The 22,046-nt window shown below is 42.0% G+C and overlaps 1 protein-coding gene across 27 annotated transcripts in view; it reads left to right on the top strand.

Annotated features, from left to right (window-relative positions):
- ARPP21 (cAMP regulated phosphoprotein 21) overlaps positions 1-22,046 on the top strand; it is a 404,051-nt gene that overhangs the window by 325,114 nt on the left and 56,891 nt on the right. For 13 of the 27 annotated variants that reach the window (XR_003989920.1, XR_003989925.1, XR_003989905.1 and 10 more), the window contains 5 exons: positions 7,767-7,875; positions 9,653-9,754; positions 16,346-16,383; positions 18,458-18,517; positions 20,446-20,678. Coding sequence is in view for 1 of the 27 variants with exons in the window: in XM_030475686.1 (XP_030331546.1) it covers positions 7,767-7,875; positions 9,653-9,754; positions 16,346-16,383; positions 18,458-18,517; positions 20,446-20,675 (539 nt within the window). In the remaining 26 variants the exon portion in view is untranslated. The remainder of the gene's footprint in view (positions 1-7,766; positions 7,876-9,652; positions 9,755-16,345; positions 16,384-18,457; positions 18,518-20,445; positions 20,679-22,046) is intronic. The other 14 variants (XR_003989936.1, XR_003989938.1, XR_004389878.1 and 11 more) reach the window with 9 other exon arrangements.

The following is a 22,046-nucleotide window of genomic DNA, read 5'->3' as shown; positions in this document are numbered from 1 at the left end:
ATATTAATGAATTCTGTAATAAACTATGCTGCCACTGACGAGCCTCTACTAGCTGGAAATAAATTGGTGCTGTGCAAGTTGTTCAGTCTCAATTGACACCCTGAATATCAAGAATTAAATCCAATCCAGGAGAGTGGAAGCAGGAGAATTGGGTCCCTCAGGTCCAGAAGTAATCTTAGTTTGATCATAGGAGGACAGCAGAGCATTCCGAAGCTTCTAAAATGGTCCTTGTCTGAGGGGAGGCATTGCACTTCAGTCGATGCCAGAAGAGCTGGTATCTCAGTGTGCCTTTGCCTGCCAGCTTCTCCCCTGAGTTAAGAGCTAGATTTCTGTGTTCTAGCTCTAAAATACCAGGCTGACTGTTGAAGCCTGTACTCAGGTAGACTCTAAGGGAGTCAAGATACACTGTGGGTTTGCATCCATAGATTAATCCAGTATGATTTTCTGGAATTCAGCTTTAGGAAACTTAATGAGGGTCAAGAGCTGTATGGTGATACCTCAACATTAGATCAGGTTCTTTAAATCCTGTCTGCTTTGAAAGCCTTCAGGGTAAGGCCCCTGATTCAACCACACACAGAATAACTTGGCGTGGAAGAGACTCGGTGTGCATTGGCTCTTACCTGCAGCTTCACCATGGTTTTCATAATGGGAAATGCTACTGATGCCAGCACCACTGACATCGCGCTGCTGGGGTACTATAGCTGAGCATCTGGAAGGGTGAGTGGGCAAGAGTGACAGGATAAACCTCACACTCACTGAACAAAGAACACAGGGAGGTATTGGTGCCATGTAGTGTTACTGGCTCTTCAGTCCTGCCAGGCTTATCTGCAACCCCATTTTGAGGGGGAGAATCCCTGTCAAAATAACTTGTGACTTCTCATATCCTTGTTTAGTAATAAATACAGAACATGTTTAGAGTTCAGATGCTGTTACTAAAAAATGTTAACGAATAAACAGTCTTTAACCAGGAAGAATGTAGCATTTGGTAATTGAGGGTTTAGGGTTTTTTTCAGTCCTGTGCTACAGAGAAGACAGCACCTTGAAGGAACTGTCTTGTACATGGCTGATCTTTTCTTTTTGATGGCTTTTAATGTGCTTTTATCATTGTAACAGAAGTTCTTAGTGACTCATACTATAAAAGCAGCAATCTGTTAATGAGGCATTTACCTTCAAATGCTTGAAATGCCGTCTTGAGTGGTTTTAAGTTGTGATAATATAGCTTCACTGTACTTGAACAATTATCTGTATTTAAATTCCCACTCTGACTTTTCGAAACTGTGTTTTAGCATCCATCAGCCCCTAAATACATGAAACCTATTTGAAGGCTGCAATTCCAGGCCCTCATTCTTGAAGAACATTATTCTGAGATAATTTAATCAAATAATTTAACATGTAGGGCTGGAATTCTACCTTTTGTCATTAAGTTGGGATCTTCTGACAATGATGATATTTGCCTCCAAGTCCTGTAAATTCTTGAACTCTCAGAATATATTCTCATGCCTGCATAATCAAAACAGTTGTTTGTACAGCAGACAATAGAGCTTTAGCCCTCAAAGTAAAGTAAAGAAAGAGTAATGCTTATGTAGTTTTGCTGTGGCAGTAAATACAAAGCCCTAGGAAAGCCTCCAGCATCAACCCAAAAAAGCACAGCAGGCAGATGTAGATATTCAGAAACTAGCAAAGCAAGAAAGGCCACCACACTGTGTCACAGCATGCCTTCAAAATAGAGGCCAGTGTGATGTTAGACTGAGCAGTAAGTTTAATTAGACAAGCGCAAATAACAAGAAAACGCCATTAAGCCATCAGAACACCTGCATAAGAATGCCCTAAATCTTCACAACCTCCCTGAACCCTGTCAGCAGCTATGCTGCTCTCCTGCTCTCACCGTCCCATTGCTTTTCTGATGGCATCCTTGTGTAAGAACATTTTGTTGCTTACTCGTTTTGTTTGCTAGGTGATGATCCTGCAGGTACCCAGGGGGGTATTTCGCCTCTTCCTAGCACCATTACCCTTCCTATTTTTCACTTGGTGTTGCTGTTTGTTCAGGAGAGGGATATTAACATGCTGTCCCATGTTACGTAGGTTAGATGACTATTGCATTGCAAATACAAAGTTCATCTTTTCAGACGCTCGTCTGATCGCAGCGCAGCAGTCTCCACTTTTGAACTCTTTCCTGTCTTGCATTCCTTTGGACTGCTGCTTCGCTATTGACCTGGGGGGCTTTTGCAGATGCCATGCACTACAGCACTTGCTAAGTTTTTTACCTGCATCAGGCGCTGTACTGGCAAACCCATCTTTTCACACATGGTGAGGTTGTTGCTTTCAAAAGGCATCTTGCAACAGCCTGTGCGCTACGGTTCTGTCAGAAACATATGCCTCATAATAAGGATTTATGTGCTGTATATGTCAGCCCTGACAATACCAGACTGTTTTTGTGCTTTGCTAATACAGTGACTAAGTCTTCAGAACTGTAACGTTCAAAGCTCGTGCTTGTCTCTTTCTATTTGTCCTTCTGGTGTGGTATCTGTGTTTCCTGTTTCTCAGCCAGTTCTTTCAGAGCTAATTAACTTACTTGAAATAAGTGAAGATTTCCCATCCCCCAGTATTTCATTTCTGATTTCCCATGCAAATAGAGGTCTATAAAACTGCATTAGCTTGCTTCTAAACATGGCAGATGCAAGGAAATGCCTTGTTACTTCCTTAGTCCATGTCTCCTGTTAGCTATTACCACCCTGCAATGTGTTTTAAAAATATGTAATTTGATTAAGTAATGAATACCTGGTTAAGGTACTTAAGGTCTGGGTCTTTTTTTTCATTACTACTTGCAATGGTTGATTCAGAATCAAAAGCATTAAATGAGCATGTAATGAGGAATTCTCCTTAAAAAGTCCATGTAGAAAATAAGCCTGAGGGACAAACTCTGTTTTCTGTCATACAGAGATAAATTGAGAGGAACTCTACAGAAGTGAATGGAAGTAGCTCCCATTAAAATCACCATAATGATAGTAGGAAAAAATCTTATAATGGGTGTTAACAAAATCTTAACTTCCCCCCCTCCCCCTCCTTCTGACACACAGAAATACTTTGCTTTATTCCAACTTTACCATTCCAAAATATAGGCTTCGCTGTAAGGAACAATTCCAGAAAAGTTCTTCTTTCTTGGGGCTCTGCATAAGTAAGGGCTGTAGATAGCTTTTAGGTACCTATAAAGTGGGAAAGGTAAATGATAGTGGCCAACTTGTAACAGAGGAAGCAGGCACAACATCTAAAAGGTACTGATGGAGCTTTGTTCTGCTATAGATTTGTTATTGTATATTTGACTCAGTGTTTCACAAAATGACAGCTTGGCTGAGGTTAGATGGGACCTCTAGAGGTCTATTTGTTCAACCCCCCTGCTCAAGGAGGGCCACCTAGAGCCAGTTGCTCAGGACTGTGCCCAGGACCATCCCAAGGATGGAAACTCCACTGCCTCTCTGGGCAGCTGGTGCCAGTGCTTGATCATCCTCACTGTGAAAGGATTCCAAGCACAGAAATAAGAAACTTGATGCATATCTTGAGGCAACTGTTCAAGTGATTTCCCAACACAGATGAGGCTGAAAGAAACAAAGTGATCATTGACTGCATGACAAGGGAGCACAGGCACTAGAAATGGCAAAGCAGTATTGTCCTGAGATTTTGCCTGGATACTCTCCCCAAGTCTGGACCCGATACTGCAGTGAAGTATTCAGAAGTGCTCCTGAACCAGGGAAGAACAGTGGATGGGAAGCTTAATGATGCCTATTACATGTGTCTGGCAACTGGGTAAACTGATCACCCACCAAAAGGTTATTTCATAATTCATCCTCTCCCTTCTTTACACTGTGAAAGAAAATGACTAGGAAAGCGTTTCCAAAGGTTTTGAGTGATGGGAGCACGCTTTGCTGTGCTGACAACTACCTGGCAACTTTATGAAATATTAAATGAGTTCATATACGATTATATTTTTGTGAAGTTACGTTTTTAGGGCACGGATGTTTTGCTTCCACCCATTATTGTCAGGCAATAAAATGTTAGATGATCAAAAGTTTATATTAAATAAAAACAAAACAAACAAAAACCACCCCAAACTTTCCATCTTTTAGCCTGTGTGATTTCCCCCTCCCCATGTGTTGGTTTCTGACCCGGTAAGCTATAATTGGGTCATGCTTTCTGGTTCTTTTTCAGTGCAAAAATCCTATTGACTTGAAAGGGAATTGGTATTTCCTCCCTAAGCTTTTTCTGGAGCACTGGTTTGAGATTCTCCAGTGATCTATTGATGCCAGACATGGGGACTAAATGAAATGCTGAATCTGATAGAGGTGGGCAGCACTCTGTAAGCGCATTTTGGTGTGTCTGCTTTTTTGCACGTGGTCGTTAGCATGTAGATGGATGCACTGTGTGGCCATGGTCAGTGCAGCAATTCACGTCATTTGTACTGTAGGATGCTTTGTTTGGGGTTTTTTTTTTGCAGAAGATTCCTTAAATAGTTTAGAGTACTCAAGTTAGTGATAAGGTCTTCAGAAGTACTCAGGGTCTCTTCCAAAAAGCTATGCAAATCCCATTTTTACCACTTAAACTGAACTGAGTGGTGAGGATTTGAAGATACAGATTAGGTAATGATATACCCAATGGGGTAATAGTGAATATTCTCCTCATTTTACATTGAGTTGTAATAATAAATGTAAATTGTGTTTTAACTTGACTAAGATCTTTATTTATGCCGGTACTGAAAATAAGCGTGGTAAATTCACTCCTTTACATGCATGAGCACAATTTGGTAGGTTGTGCAGACTCTACTAATGATAGTATCAGGGCTAAAAAAGCTCAGAAGAGCAGTAAATGTGATCATTATTAATTTAGGACTCGCATGAGATAAATTCACTGTATCTGCTGTACTACTGTAATTATGTACTGTATTAGTACATTGACAGTATACTGCATCTTACACAAAATTACCTGGTGTTTTCTTCCATTTTCAAGCAATTTTTTGCATTGATTCACCTGCGAATTTATAAACAGATGCAACAGATTTCCCTGGAACAACCAGAATGTCTCTGCTTCCTTTTAGCAAATGCATTATATGGTTACAGAGAACTTTGAAGCTGTGAATGTGGAACTTGCACTGGCTTCCATCAGAGGACTAGACCCAAATCTTTACAGAGTCAACCTCTTCTCTACCTAAATGATGAGAGCATTTGGTTCCACTTAACAGCTTTAAACGGTTTGCCATCTGCATCCTACTAATAATACATTTTTTGCAATAGATGTTAAAAAAGAAAAGGCAGTAAACAGTATTGGAGAAAAAACTACAAATGTGTAAACATCAGTATACTTTACAATAATTTGCATTTATTTCAACTAAAGTATTTTTCCGATTTTTAGCATTTGAGGGAGCCGTTCCTGAAGTTATTTGTTGCTATGTATTTTATTTCTCACCTGACAGTTATCCCTCAGACTTTGTATCCTTATTAACTGAGCTTGTCTTGATGTTTGCAACCTCACCGGTAGTGGTGACCCAGAACTGCACTGAGAATGGGGAGGAAAGGACCTTCTCATGGTGCTGGTGGTATCACGATGTTCCATAATGCTCTGCACCTTTCCAGAGTCTCTGCCCAAGCAAACTTCTTTTCACAACCGGACATTAATCACCACCTGAACTTGTAGATGAATTTTATTAACAGGCACATACACAATCATTAGTTCAGGCCTGTGGCTTGTTCTTGTGCTTCTCCTATTGTCTGCTGTCAAGTGGAAACATTTTATAAATAGTAAATGAAGTGGAAATGGAATTTAAAAATGAAAATAATGCTATGAAGTATTAAAACTATGTTGCTGTTTAACTGAGTGGTCAGAAGAGACATCTTCCCAAATTGCTTTTTCAAGCTTTTTTCTCTAATTTTTGGTTACTTTTTTTCCCCTCTACATTTTAAAGTCCCAGTTACTTATTACACTTGGTATATAGTGTATTAGATGCTCAGCAGATAGTTCACAGCTATAAATTTATGCACTGATAGTATATAATTGCATAAATTTTGTTTGTGCTTTAGAATGCAAAACCAGGAAAATTACATTCCTCAGCTGGTGCTGGCATGTGTTAATGGGGCTTTGTAGCCTTTCTGTTGATGAGTAAATGTCAGAAACGATCTATTAAGTTAGGAAACTGTGTGGAGAGCCATGTTTCTCTGGGCTTACCCAAAAGGCGGCTAGTAGGGCATCTCGACAGTCTGCTGACTTTCATGTGCTGGGCTCTATACCTGTTAGCACTAGCACCTACAGATGATGGACAAAGGTTTCCTGAATTCTCAGAATCCTTGGCAATGGGGCTGGTATGTTCTGTCACTTTGTCAGAAGAAAGCAAATTGTGAGCAGAAGTGGGAGTGCCTCAAATTCATGCAGAAAGAGGGGAGGGAGAGCTTCTGTCTCTCAATGTTGCATTTCTAACAGTTCATTAGAAATGTTTTCTGCACATCTGACAATGAATTGGAATGGACTGTAATTATGGCGTGAATATGTGCTGTATTTTGATTTCAGATCAATTGCTAATTAGTTAAGTGCAAATCTGAACGCTTTAACAACAAAATGGTGACTGATTTACACATCTGGGTCAATTTTCCATTCTGAATTAAGACAAAGCAGAGGGTTTTATTTGGAAGTTTGCAGAGGACTTTTATTTACAAAGTCACTGATGTCTGTAAATTCTACCCTTTGATTTCTTCACAATTCGTCCATTAATGTCAGGGGAAGTTTTGTGCCTTGTTTGTGTAGGTCTCTAGACAAGAGCATCTCACGGCATGACACAGGGTATTACTGCTTTTAAAAACCAGCCTGTGCCTCGGCAGCCCCCCAGCTGGTTGGTAGCAATGTATGAATCCCAGCTCAGTTCTTGAGGCCACTGGTCTGCTTCTTTACATCGTTGGGGCTTAAAACATGACAGGTTTGGCTCTGGGGGTGGTGCAGACTGGAGTGTTATTTATTGACAGCCACAAAGCATTGGCAGTAACCGGTTCGGTGACAACAGATACTTGTTAAAACTTGCTTTTTGCGCTAAGTTAGGTGACGTGAGATGCTGCATTTTGCACAATGTGAGAATGTGGAACCAGCATCCTGACGTCTTGCAAACCTGACAAGCTTGAACTTTTTAACCAGTGGGGTTTGGCTTAAAAATAAATAAATGAATGTCTGGATGGGTTTAAATCAGTGAACTATTTGATACTCTATGATTGTTCTGGAGTGTTTTCTTTGCTTCATGGTGATGAGATAATATTTTGTTTAAGCAATACACCATCAGTCCCTCTCATTACCGGTTTTGTTTATTAGAAGTGAGGAAACTCTTGGGTTTGTTTTAAGATTTCTGTCCATTTTTCCTTACTTTCAAAGGTGGATAGGCTTCCCTAAGCAGCAGTGTTGCTGGAGGCCACAGCTACTGAAGGAGGCGAATTAACATACAGTATGTTAATTTGTTTTCCCTGTCCTTCAGTCACAGTGAGGAGAGTCTAAATATTTCAGTGACCGAGACTTTGGATTCCTGGTCCTTGCTACACAACAACAACAAAAGCTATTTATAGCAATAACAGTTAGCAGCGATACAGCAGCCTCAGACAGCGACAGGCAGCGTCTCACCATGACCACGACTGTTAACTGCTTTTGCACTGAATGCCTCTGTGAAAACAAAAGAGCACTGAGAAATAAAGATCAAAGCAAAACCAAAAGAAAGATTTTTTTATTGCTATGTTTTACTTTGCTGGCAGACCAGAGCAAAGGTTTTCTGAACATTTAAAAGATGAAAAAGGTGAAGAATCCCAGAAGCGATTTATCTTGAAGCGAGATAACTCTAGTATTGATAAAGAAGACAATCAGGTTGGTTCTCGGTTCGAGAGTTGCTGAAATTTGTTCTGTTTTCGAAGGTGGGCTGACTGATGTTATTGTTGTTCTTTTGTTGTTGCTCTCCTCCTCCCCTGCTCCCTTCCCGCCTCCTTTGGCATCCGTACCATGGGTAGCACTGAGCCCTGGCGTGGCCGCTTCAGCCGTGGCAGTGTGTGGGTTTGCATGGGTGGTTTGCTTGGCGCAGGATGTGCTGCATGCCAAAGGGATGGGGGAATGCCGGCGGCTCCGGGCTCTGTGGAAGGCTGTGTCAGTCGCGTTTCCCAATGTCTCGCCTAACTATGGCAGTTGTTCCACTCCCTGCAGCTTCCTCCTTCTGTGGTACCCATGCAGTAGATGGATTTCAGTATGGACTGATGAGAAACTGATGTAGCCCCAAAAAGGAGAGAGGAAATAAAATAAAATAAATAAAAAAAAAATGCCCCAAACAAACATACAATGGTGAGGCCAGGTTGATTTAAAAAAACCGAACCCATCCAAAATTAAGCTTTGACCCAAAATCAATCAGTTTCACCTTTTAGTTCCCTCCCTCCTCCTGTGCTCTCGCCACCTTTTACTGTCTGTGTAACTTACTTGCTTGTTGTGCATGTACTGTGGCAGACGTTCCCCTCTGTGTTGCCTGTCCCATAACACGACCTTACCTGAGGTGAGCCCGACAAGTAGGGGAGTGCCAGGAAAATGGGTGTGTTTGTGCTGCCTGGAAAAGCGGGTGCTGTGCTGTTCCAATCCAGTGCAAGCTGCCTATGTGGAATATATTAACCAAAATAACAATCAAAAACGGTACTGACGTGAATTGCTTTTATGAGACAATTCTCACAGGTAAGAAGACAGCGTCTGCTTTCTTTGCTTAGGTTGTGTTTGTGGAGAGACCTGCCACTGAGTCTCTCATTGCCACGCTCCTTCATGTTTTCAGCAAAGGACTGATTTTTTTATTTTTTTTTTCCTTTTTCATTTTTATTTTTGCCTTTTTCCACTTGACCTTCAGTGGTACAGAGCAGCCTCGCCAGTTGTGCTGCATCCAAGCTGGCTTTGAAAACAAACCCCAAGCATTTTCAGGGTACAGTGAATATGGGCATCAGCCAAAGGAAAGCAGCGTGACCTCTCTCACGAGGAGCTGAGATGCAGGGGGAGAAGGAGCAGTATTGAAACCCGACTGCCAACGAAGTGTTTCTTGCTGAGGGTCCTTCTCTCCCATGCCACAGCCGTTTCCTGAGAGGCACAAACTTTTTGCCCTTCATTTCCCAGTGAAACTGAAGTTGAGGGTTCCTTGCCATGTGGAAATGGTTGAAAGTGTTGTGCTGAATATCTGGGACTTCTCCTCCTTGTACACGTAGGCTTTGGTGGGTTTCTTCTAGGGTTTGCAGTTTAGCTCTTCCAGCCTAGTTTCCCTCTTCCCTTCCTTGATTCTGCAGCTTGCGAGCACTGCCTGTGCTCCTGCTCCTCGCAGTGGTAGGAGAGTCGAGAAATCTTAGTGGTTGAGAGCAAGGGCACATAGGCTTGGGATGAGAACACCTGATTTTAGGATGGGGGGGTCCACAAAAGCCATGCAGGAAGCCTTGTTTTGGCTACCTGCTTTGTGGACTGGAAACCCTTGGGTTCCCATCCTTGCAGGGTGCTCCGTGCAGGAACTACAGCTATCGTTTCCATGCTTCGTTTGTTTGAGTGAACATTTATTATTCTCAGCTGACAGTTACTTAACGGCAGTTTTTAACAGCTCAACTTATATAACCCTCCTGGTTTTCTTTCTGCTCAGCAAAACAGAATTCTTCCATTTAGAGATGACAGACGAAGTAAATCAATTGAAGAGAGAGAAGAGGAGTATCAGAGAGTGAGGGAGAGAATATTTGCACAAGATGTGAGTAGTTGTTTTAATTGCCTCTTTAGTGCCATACCTTCGCCGGTAGTCAGACAGTCTTGCCCCTCTCCAACACCAACACTGCAGCAGGACCTGCCCTGTGGGGCTGAAGGAGACAGGGAAGGGAGATTGTCACAGAGGGTCTGAGAGGAGCTTGAGATGTGTGGAGGTTGGCTTCTGGAGAAGGAGGTGATGAGCGGTGCAGGGAGAAGGGTAGAGGAGAGATCAGTCCCAGCATGTTGTCTGGGGAGTGCTCATCCCATTCCTTTGAATGTTCCTGTTCGTGTGGTCTAGGTTTCCTTCTGTTTTCCTTCTCTTTTGACAAAGAGCAGTGATTTAAATGGACACTCTCAATAAAGCAAGGCCGTGTAAACTAAGGCCAGGTTGGATGTCGGATGGGGCTCTGAGGAACCTGCTCTAGTGGGAGGTGTCCCTGCCCATGGCAGGGGGGTGGAACTGGATGAGCTGTAAGGTACCTTTCAACCCAAACCAGTCTTTGATTCTATAGTGTTTGTTTCAAGCTGGACCAAATTTTCTAAGTGTCCTTCTGCAGAGCCTTCTCATGGGTTTGTTTCTTTGGACCAGTGCTATAGCACTAAGACACTAAGAACAAAGATAAGCCAGAGGTTAAACATGGAGTTGCACAGGTTTTTTTTTTAAATGGCCAGTTAAGGAACTATATTTCTGCCATCAGAAAGAGTCAGTCACATTATTGATGCTTTTATTTTGAAAGCAATACAATGAAATAGGCATTCTAATTCCTGCCTTTACCAAAAAGATCAGAATTTGCACAAGAAGCTGTGTTGCTAGAGGAAAACATTTAAATGTGAAACATCTGTGAGCAATACCTCATGTTCCTGAAGAAGGAAGAAAATCGTAATTTGCTGTAATATTGTAATAATGGAGTCCTAAAAGGAAAAAAAACAAGTCAGCATTTTATTGTTTTATCTCACATCTCAGCAGGAGCTCTGCCACTTAGAGGAATATGGGAATAAATGTGATTAAAACTGTTACTGAAAATCATATTTGGCAGTGTCCGTTTAAATTAAAGCTGTTCATATGCTGCAGGGCTAAGAGTATTATTTTAGATATCCTTTTATTTTGCGCTGGTTTTGGAGTTGCACATGTCCAAGTTCTTTAGCAGAATGCATTGTGTAGTGTTAAGGTGTGTGTTGTCTGACTTGCGATAAGTAATTTTGCTGTTCAGTAAGTAGCTTGCCACACCGAAATGTTTTTAGCCTCATTTTTTCTTTCTTGGCTGAGACAATTCCGGTAAAAGCAGAGGCCCTTCAGTTTGCGTTTTGCTTTCAGCATGTGGCTCTGATGTAAATACTGTCACAGTATATATATATATATATATATATATGGTAGTTACTGAGTAGTTCAAAGGCTGTAAAAGCCTTTTTGTAACAAGCTAGAAACAGCAACTTTCTTGTAGGAAACAGGTTGCAAAGGAGCTTGTGCAAACCCAAAAAATCTTTGGGTTTTGAAGCAGACCTCAAATGAGGCAAAATGTTGTTTAAAAATACCAGATGGACAGTTGTTGCCCATGCAGTGCAGTTTCTCTCATAAGCAGCAGCTAGATGTGCCAGGCTGGGAAATGGAGGTGGCTAGAAAAGTGCTGAAACCTGCTCCACAGTGTGAGCGCTGCTGGTTTTATGTTTAGATACTTGAGTTTTAAAGACAGGCAAGCAGTGAGTATTTTCATTGTCCACAGCAGGAGGTGGTTGTGGTCCATTGGGTTAGTATCTCCGAGTGGCAAGACCTAAGTAACAGTGTGGTTTGTGGTAAGCGTTTCAAATGGATTGGGAGTGAGCACTTTTAAAGATCAGCAGTGTTAGATATCTCTCCCTCTCTCTCTCATATCCACTCATTTGTGCTCTCTCTCTGCTATTGAAGGTGTCAGTGAGCATCATAGGGCAAGGAATTTCAGCAAGTTTTATGAATAATATTAGGAATATATGTCTCAGCTGAGCTGTTTGGAGTGGAGCACTCCCAGATACGTGGTGTTTTTTAGGAGGATGACAGTAGTTGTGGTGATGGCTTTGTCAGCTTTAGGAAAGAGAGCAATGGCTTCCGATTATGGGTAGCCACTTACTGCATGTAAGGCTTTTTATAGTTTTAAGCCCCTCTGCAATAATTAATCATTCCAATTCTCCCCAAGTTTCTCTGAGGTGGGTGCCTAAGCTTTGTCATCCTGCAAATTGTATATGTAGGAAGAGAGGCAAAGAGGGATTAATCATGTGGCATTTTTATTATCTCCATACTATTTACATTGCTGTAGTCAAGCCCTTATCAGTGCCTTGCTTATGAACCTTAGCGAATGGATTATAGATACTTCACTTCTAATTAGAGGATGCATGAAGAGAGCTTGCATGAGAGGTCTCCAAAGGGTAGCCACAAAGGTCAAGAATACTGCTGTAACATGTTGCATGTAGTACCCCCTCTCTAAACATGTTCAAGATACCCAAAACTCCCTGGATTAACATATCAGGCCCGGAGTCAGATCTCTGATAAAATTCAGGAGGACGAGGCAGTCTGATTACAGCAATGAAACCTTCTGTGCATGTTTCAAGTGCTGTGAGAAATGTCTTACCCTGGACCCCACATCCCAGCCAACAGAAGGCTTGCTTGTCCTGCCTTTGAGTTTGCAGCACTCTAGTGCATGAGATACCTTAATTTCCAGGTGGGGAGGTTTTAACAAAATAAATACGTTTGTGAATAATGCCATCATTATGATAGTCCTTATGATGATTACTCTGATATAAGTTTAAATTACACTTTCTGGCAAGCTTTCCATCTGCTGTGTTGGCTATCATAAATTTTGCTAAGAGGAGCTGGAGGTTTTAATGACTCCTGTCGTGTAGAGTCGTAGCAAGTGGCAGGGATTGAGAAACATGTTAATGGGATATCTTAATAAAAGAATTGGTGAATAAATAAAGAGTTAATAAATGTGATCATTCCACCTCACTGAAATAAGAACTACAGCTTGCACCTCCAACTTTTCAGGCTGCTAATAGTAAAGCAGCACTGCATGAGCTCTGTTATGCTCAAAGCTATTTTCAAGGTTTTGGGGTTTTTTATGTTGCAAAGCCTACAACCTTCCTTGTTAAAACATGGTTTTTACTGGAAACTTAGTTTTACAAGAGTTCATGAATTTTACAAACAGGTGCACTGGAGCAGAGGATCTGGAGTACCTGGGTCTTGCAAAGAAGAAGCTTCTTGTCTGAACTGCTTTAGTTGCTTTGAGCAGGTTGAAAAGTAATTGTCCAAGAAAGACAAAGAACAATCAAAAAGAATAAAACTAGATGTTCTTTCCCTGTGGGTTAATTCAAGTTGTAGATTGAACTGAAAATCCCAAATGCGTGTGTAAATGATACACTGCGTTTGGCTTTTAAGCAAGCAGAAGATTGATTCTAAAGACTAGCAATTGAATTATGTGGGGGAAATGTCATTCTTCAAGGTTAACACAATGTATAACCTCATGAAGCCAGAATCACGTAAGGACCATCCATTGCTCATAATTATATTCCCTAGTCATCATTGTGTATCCACTGAAAAATGACCATGTTTTATGACTTATACAAATGCTGGAATTGCCCATGGCACACATGGAACTTTTTAAAGGAAATACACCATGCTTTTCATTTTTTGTTGTTAATTGTAATGGCTGGTTTTGACTAAGGAGTGTATTCTGAAGAGCCAGATCCTTAAGATAAAAATCATCATGATTCCTCTACTGAAGAAAACACTGAGGATCGTTATCACTCTCTGATTAGAGTTTCAAGAAAGAAATATTTGAAAACATGGCTTCAGCCTTTCCTATCCTTCTAGTAGGAAAAGATTAGGAAAAAGAAGGTTTAAAATGAATAGAAACAAAACAAAGACATGCCTTATATTGGGTACCAGAAACCTATAGGTACTAAAACCCCTGCACTACTGTACAGAGCCTTTGTTTGTGGTTGCAGACCAAGCAATAAGCATTAGTTGGAAGCCTGAGATCCATCACATCTTGTTAACTGATGTGAAAATGATTACCTGATGATATCCAGTGCAGGATATTGCTGCGTGTTAATAGTTATCTATGTTGGCTAATGTAATTAAAACTAAGAGCAGCAACCCCCAGCATACCTAGTGCACTGGCAGCGCTGATGCATGTTTCCCAGTTGAGACTTTAAAAGGTTTTGGGAAACTGGAAGAGTGAAATACTCATTTCATAAATGACAGTCATCCAGAGCACCCTAATGGAAACCTTGCACGCAGAGGTCTCCAGGGAGGTGAATTTGTAGGTAATCTTACAAAACTCTGTTCCTTTTGTAGGTTTGTTTTCAGTGTCTTTGAGTATCCAAGAGCCAAGTGTTTTAAGAATGTTTTTTACTCCAGCTCTGCTGGGTACTTTGCTGGCTACTTAAGCTTTTCTGGTGCTTTAAATCGAGCACTATTGATGCTATAGATCAGGAAACTGAGTCCTGACCTTGTAGTAGCTAAATTGCTACCCAGAGCTGCTTAGCCATCTGATTTTTAACAGTAAGAATAATATAATAAAGAAGTGCCTGTCTTCTCTGCCTCACACCTGTACAGAAAAATAGTTTCCAGAGATTTTGTGGCCCTGTGCCGTCAGCATTAGTCAGGAAGACAAATGGAGTTGTTATGGATGCTGTCTTTAAGTCTATAATGCAGTTGATAGCGACTCCCATCAAGATACTGAAAAGGGAGCAGACCTCTCCACTTGCTTGATTAAAATATAAATCCTAGATATTTATTCCACTGATGCCACAATCTCTATAAAAACTTGGAAAAAATTCTTCTTAAAAATTCCAGACAGGTACATGCCCCTTTGGTTTTGTGCCTTTGTGGGGCCACAGGCCAGTACTCTGCTCTAAGGAGAGGTTACTTGCTTGATCTTGAAGAATAGCTGTAGTGCTGCTTTGGAAATGTGACGTCTGTGGAGTCAATGCACAAATGCCTATCATGAACCTCCAAGTGAAGGCAGCCCCACAGTTGAGGCTGTAGAAGCCCACGGGGTGATTTTGCTATGCTAATAGGTAGTTAAACTATGCTGAAGTCTGCACAGCCACCTTTGTTGATGAGACCGTGTGAGCAAGGTACATAAAATGAGAGAAGACGCAGTGTCATAGTTGTACAAAAGATTCCAGTGGTTTCAGAGGGAACAGTTTGTGTCTCCTCTCCGACTGGAGTGAAACCCTAGATCTGCTGTTGATGGTGCAAATTTGGTCCCTGGGAATGGAGAACTTGTTCCCGATATCCTAAGGCTTTGTGCTAAGGAGAGACACACTGATGCTGCCCAGAGCCTTGCATGTTTACTAGGCGTCCAGAGTGAGAGCTCAACTGGGAAGCCCACCGAGCTGTCAGATGTTCCCTGATGTGGATGCTAGACAGGAGAATTACAGCTTTAATGAGAAACCACATTTCCTTCTCAGGGTTAAATTCCGTCCTTGTATGAATTGATGGGATGGCACTAGGTATGGTGCCAAGGGGAAACTTTGCCCATGCATCTGCTGAGCCCTGGGAATGAGCTTCTGGTGCTGGCCGGTGCTCTCTGAGTAGGTCATTAGCTCACCCTTTCTGCAACGGAAACATTCTCAATCCTTGTATATCCCACATCATTAAAATTTGTCACAGCTAATGATGGCATTGTATTATTCTTTGAGCTGAGTCCTGCTGTTACAGAAGTAATGGGCATGATCTCTGGTGCCCTCCTCCCTTTTGTTTAAAATCAGTGCAAGTACTGACTGTTCTTTCTTCTGTACATCATGGAGATATAATCCAGTGACAGCTACGAGGCCCTTTGTGTAGTGAACATGAAATAGGAGGGAGAAGAAAAAATCAAAGAGGGAGAATTATTCATGGGAAATTGAGCACAGCTTCATGTCTCTAAATAAAAAATTAAGTAATGCTAAAAGAGTTATATAGTTGCCCATAGGATTTATTTCTTCTGAGCCCTTCACCTTTCACGGGATCTAAGTCCTCCAGCAGAGAACTTTTTTGAAATAGGCTATTATGGATGTTAATATTATTACTAATGTGATTATCATCATTTAGTATCTCAATGTGGGTATGACTGTTTCCACTCCAACTGTAAAATGTGAAATCACACAGTATTTCTAAGTACTGCAGTATCTTCTCTCCCTTTGAAGAGCTTTGCCAATTCTGCATGCTTTCCTCCTGTTTGTCCTTCCTACCCGCGGCTCTGTGCTATTCTGCAGTCTCCTTTTGAGGTGGTAGGGCAGACCACTGGAACCTTATTACGTAGGAAAAGCCTTTTTTCCCTTCAAATTGCCAGTATTTTGCACATCCCACCTTCTTCTGATCTCAGGAATGAGAAGTTTCAGTTTGTTTCCAAACTGAGACCCCTTGTTGGCAATGTGTTGTAATGCATGGAATTTATTTTATTGGCCTGACCTTATTCTTGACCTTTTTTCCCCCCTCTTGTCTTCTGCAAATGCAAATGATGCATGATTTGAAATCCCCTTAAGCCTGAACAGGGGAGGTAATTCTAAACTCAAGGAAGGAATTGGGACAGCAGAGCATATCTAGAACGTCTGATACAATGCCTTTTTTATTTTTCAGTCAGTTTGCTCCCAGGAAAACCTTTTTGTGGAAAACAGGTAAAAAATAGTTTGCTTTTTTTTTTTTTTTTTATGTTAAACTTAGCTGTTTCTTTTATTATTTTGCCTCTCTCTAGTTCTATAGTTGCTTATCCTAATGTGAAGACTAAGCAAATTTGTAATCCATATTATCTGCAGTGGTTTTGTGCTTTAAGAGGGGGAGGGAAAGAGATTGCCTTGCAGGATTGTGTCTGAGCAGATAAGGTGCTGCTGCTACTTTCCCAAGATGGGGTGTTTCGGTTTAAGAAGCAGGTTGTGGGAGGGAGGGGGAGCCCACCTAAGGTTTCATTTCGAATGACCAATCTGTCTCTGGAGTGCTTTGAGCATTTAACTTACAGATCTTTAAAAAGCACCCTGGTAGTGGCTGGCGGACGGTGTTTATGAACCATCATGCTTGTGTTTCTTTCATTTAACCTGCTTTCCTGTGGGGCTGAGCAGCAGCACTGACTTCACTTGGTGCTTGTGAAGGTTCCCAAGTGCCCCAAACCTGCTTTCCTGCTGCATTGTAGTAATTATGTAGTAATGAAATGGTGACACCTGACACACAGTTCCTTTGCATGGCTGTGTAATGGTTCCTATGGATGTTTTTTTCGTTATAATAAATCCACTTAAAGCAAAGGGAAGAAGAAACTGTGATCCACAAAATGTGACATTTACTGGCTCCACAGCAGCCATAAAGTAGCTTAACTGCATTGAAAAACTTGGAAATTGTGCACCTTTATGGCAAATAAGGATTTTAACCAAAACACTGGGATTTTCACTGGTGAGTGTTTGAGCAGTGCTAGCCTAGGTCTGCCCTGTGCAGGTTTTAAAACTGTTTATCATCCCCTTGCAGAAAGGGAGGTTATCTTTCACAGTATTTCTGTCTCTGTCCATCCTTACATCTGTCAGATGCATTTATGGGTGAGGCTGTTGTCCCAGAAAATGACTCCACAATAATGGTATAAACCAGCTTTTCCGATGGACAGTCCTGTAAGTGGAATGAGGGAAGGCCCTCAGGAGGTAATGGCCACTATCATTAACTAACTAACCAACTCCGATTCTGAGAGCCAAGGATATTTCCTCGGCTGCTGCTTCTGTATCATGACTATGGAAACATGTTTTATCAAAATTGGAACAGAGGAAACCAAAAAGTAAAAGGCAGGTGCTCCCATAAACCTCCTTTTCCCTCTCTGGAGAGATTGGGACAGTAAACGTGATGTAGTTATTCACATTCCCATGTCAGTATGGAAAGTGCTCAGATACTGCACTGCTGGGGATAAGGTGGGGACCTTGGTGGGATGAACCAGGAGCTTCCTAGCCAACCCTCCCCTGGTTTATGCATTCCATCCCATGCCTGCCTGCAGGAGAATGTGGCCAGTCCCGGTGTTTGCACGTGGTTCCTTTTGCTCGAACCTGTGAGCTGGCTTCCTGGTGTGAGGATGCATACACAAGTGGAGACCAGTAAAAGGCCAGGTTGGAAACTGGGCTGCTGTTACTACCTGCACTCTCGTTATTAAGAGGGAGGCTTCTATGGCGTTCCTCAGAACACTGCTTTTTCTTGCTGCATGCCTTACAGCCTTCGGTCAGGTGAAGCACTTACACTCGTACTTAGCTCTGTGCACATGAGCAGTCGTGCTGATTTGCTGTGTTGGTAGTTGGGTATATGTTTAAGTGCTTTGCCTTTCTTTTTCATCAGAGAACCTGAGCATTTCTCTGAGCTGCAGAGGTTTCCAAGTGACTTAGCAAGTGCTTAAAATGATATATGCAGTATTTTGCTGGGCTTGCATTTTTTCTTATGTTCTTATTGGGTGATAGTTTTATGAATTTTCTTTTGGATGTAGATGTATGGTTTCTTGGCTTCTGAGCGTTACCTTGCTCAGTAACAGGATATGTTAAATGGCCTTCAGCCTCCCTGGCTGACATGTTCAGTTGACTCTGCACAGTTACAGGGTGTGCAATTTTATCCTTGTTTTTTTAAACTATGAATCTAGCACGAGTTGGAAGATGATGCTAGAAATGAAATATGGTTTTACAGATGAGATGAATTTGAATTGCCATGTCTGTTACCATAATCTTTCTTTTCGTTTTTCAGTAGGCTGTTGGAAGACAGTAGCATATGCAATGATACCCATAAGAAAAGACAGCTTTTTAGGTTTGTATGATTTTATTTAATATTCAGTTCCCAGTAACTCTCACTCATGGTTCTGTGTCCTCGCCGAGGGAGACTCTGACAGGTGTGGGTATGTCAATTTGCTGGATGGAAAGAAGAATGGGCAACAGAATTCTGACGCTGCTCATCCCACACTCTCTGAATGGGGAGGTCACAACAAGACCCTTTCCTTGGATTTTACAGATCTTTGGCTCAGGAATGATATGGGACTTTCAGCTGCTTGGCTGCCACAGTTTGGGGGTGACTGTGACTGGTGGAAGTTCATTTTGCTCTAGTCTGCACAACAGGCACGTTTCACAGACTAGTGCCCAGACTGACCTTTTTTCCTTTCATTGGTTTATTAAAAGCTGAAATAAAAGCATGAAGTTCCCTTCTCTAAAGCAGCAATGTTTTGAAATGTTTTCTCTGTGAACTTTGTACTGCAAACTCAATTCCTTCTGCCCAGAGAACGCTCAGATGTGTTCTGTATCCCAAATTATGACCCAAGCCACAGCGAATTAGCAGGAGTCAGTCCATATTTTCATGGAGAACTCATGCTGGCCACGGATAGCAGGCAGAAAAACTTTTCTCCATGCTTGTTTGGGCCAGCCTTCATGATCTGAGGGTCTTGGATTGGGCATGCAGGAATAAGGATGCATCTTGTATGCAGACACTCTTAATAACCAATATCCGTTTGGGTTTGGGGAACAAAAAGGAATTTTGTGTAACCCCAAACCACTGACAGCTGGGATACAAAAGCATTCTGTTTCTCTCTCTCTTTTCCACTAGAATATAAGAGCATTGTTAATTTCTAAGCACAAGAATGACAGAGTCTGGAAATAATACACTTTGGGGTTTTTTCTTTCCAGTGAAATCTTAAGGACAATTTATTTAAAAAAATATTTTTCCTTTTTTTGTGTTGCTGCTTTTGTGCTCTTTCTCTTTCCCACTGTCTGGGTCTAGCAAAGGTCACCAGGTTAATACTGCTGATCACATCTGTGACAGGCTCTGGTCACAGGCAAGGAACGCGCCAGCCTGATCCCGTCTCTGACACGCTGCTCCTTCATGTACCAAGTGACAGAGCTTGGCAGGTTCTCCAGTCTTCTAAAAGCCGTCCAAAAGCCAGTGTCATTAGCATCACTTGGGCTAATGGTGGTGGAGCACTAAGCTGTGGTAGGCATGCTGGTTTTGTCATTTCAGCAGCACATTGCAAGCAGTTCACCTCCAAGTTCTTCTCTAAGTTCTGCTCACAGTTTACTGTGCTGTTGCTCACAGTTTACTGTGCTGTTACTCACAGTACACTGGCTGCTCTGCAGCTGCTCAAAGACAGACAGTCTCCACCCAGAGATTTTTGCAATTGCTGTATGCAGAGGAACAAAAACCAAAAAACCCAACCAACTGGTGGGTCTCTAAGTGGGGCATTAGCACAGGCGAGTTTGGGGTCACACTGGGAAGACACGTGGTTAGGGGAAGGCTTTGGATAACTTTACAGAGCAGATGATGAGTGTGAGAGATATCACACAAGGTGTGATAGAAACGAGGATGGATATGAAGGCAAAGGTAGAGGGCAGGTAAAGCTAGTGAGAAAAACATTATAGAACAGCAAAGGGAAGAGTAGTGAGAGGGTTGCTGAGGGAAGAGACTGCCCAACAGGCAACAGAAGTGCTGCATCAGCCCTATGCAGCGGAGTCCTCTTAAGATGTATGCGAAGGGGAAGAAGTGGTAAGTGCTGTGCATGTAAAAGTGTATAGTAGTGTTCACTTGGGGAAGGCAGATGGGTACAGGAGTCAGATCCCCTATTTCAGGCATGCTTTTGTAAATGCAGAGGATTTCCTTTTTCTTTATTAGTCTCACTGCACGGTACCCAAGGATACACTTTGCCCTGATACAGTTTTATTGGTATATAAACCTTTGTTTCCTGATGTCCATAGGGGTAACAGGGACAGCATGGGGAAGGCATCCGGCAGTCGACAGAGCAGTACAGAAAACGAACTGAAATGGACAGACCACCAGAGACCATGGAGCAGCACAGACTCAGACAGCTCAAATCGAAACTTGAAGCCAGCCATAACAAAGACAGCCAGTTTTGGTGGGATAACCGTCCTGACAAGAGGAGATAGCTCATCAAGTAACAGAAGTACCGGCAAACTGTCTAAAACAGGTAGCTAGTACTGTATTGGGTTCACAGTGCCACTTGTTGTGCGGTGACGAATGGCTGTACTGCTGCTTGCTTGAGTGTGGTGTATCACAGAATGGTATGGGTTGGAAGGGACCTTCAGAGATCATCTAGTCCAGTCCCCATTGTTTCACTAGATGGTGGGTTACATGAATAGTTGTATTTCCTGTGCCTAGCAGATGTGTATGTCTGTATGTCCATCTATGTACACAAGTACCTGGGTACCTGGTATTGAGTTTTTAGGCATCAAGAAGAAAACTGATGCCTGAGGTTTGCAAATCATCGCTGAGTTAGGCTTTTCATGGAGTCGAGTATGCGCATGTCTATTTGATCACTGTCTGCACTTGTAGCCTGAAAAGGTGGTAGTCCTTTCAGACAAAGCACAGATTTAATAACCTTTTTATTAATCTTAAGCTTTTTGAATCGTGCAGAATTAAATGTCATGTATCTGATGAGAAATCCAAGAACATGTTGTTGTCATTGCTAAAATTCAGACCAGCTGGATCTTGGAGTACACCTCTCCCTGGCTGCTGGCAGATGAGGCAGTGTGCTGTGGTGGAGCAGGCAGCAGTGCTGGGCTCACAGAGGTCCCACAATCTCTCAGTTTTCTTGTTTAGTTCCCATTAAATGAAAGCACCATTTAAGGAGATGGGGAATGTGGTGGGAATTCTGCATTTATTTGCATTATCTTCATGGGTACATTAATATAGGAGTGAGTCACATGGTTTGGACCTAAGTAACTTCAAGCCATGCCATTAAGCTACTCCATTATATTTTTGTGTAAAAGTGCATAATAAATAATGAGCCCATCAGATGATTCCATCGGTTTGGTTCATTTGATATATATAGTACAGGACAAGTGGTAATCAATACTTAGCACTTAGTGCTTTTTCAGCTTGAGAGTGTTTTATGGATAGTATTTAATTTAAACCCAGTTTATCAAACCTAGGTTGGTCAGATTTCACTCCTATTCCCAATACTGTACAGTAGCTTTTGCCATGATTCAGGATGCTGTGGAAGGGAGGTTTCAGGATAAATTGATAAAGCTTTTTGCTTGGTAACTACATTCTGGACCTCTGTATCTTGAACATAGTTTAAAATTTTATAGAACCATAGAATTGCTTAGGTTAGATGGGTGAATGCATCCCTTAACTGAATGGGACATCCCAGGTTACCCAGGACTGCTGATAAATGATGGAAAGTGGCTTGGTGAGCACTTCCACCAGCTCCCTCAGCACCCTTGGGTGGATCCCATCCAGCCCCGCAGACCTGCATGTGTCTAAGTGGTGTAGCAGGTTACTGACCTTATCCTCTTAGATAATGGGGGCTTCATTCAGTCAACCTGTCAGTCAGCCT

The sequence above is a fragment of the Strigops habroptila genome, chromosome 1, assembly GCF_004027225.2.
Source record: "Strigops habroptila isolate Jane chromosome 1, bStrHab1.2.pri, whole genome shotgun sequence".
Lineage (NCBI taxonomy): Eukaryota > Metazoa > Chordata > Aves > Psittaciformes > Psittacidae > Strigops > Strigops habroptila.
The sequence above is the reverse complement of the archived record's forward strand: the minus strand, read 5'-3'. Positions and strand labels throughout refer to the sequence as shown.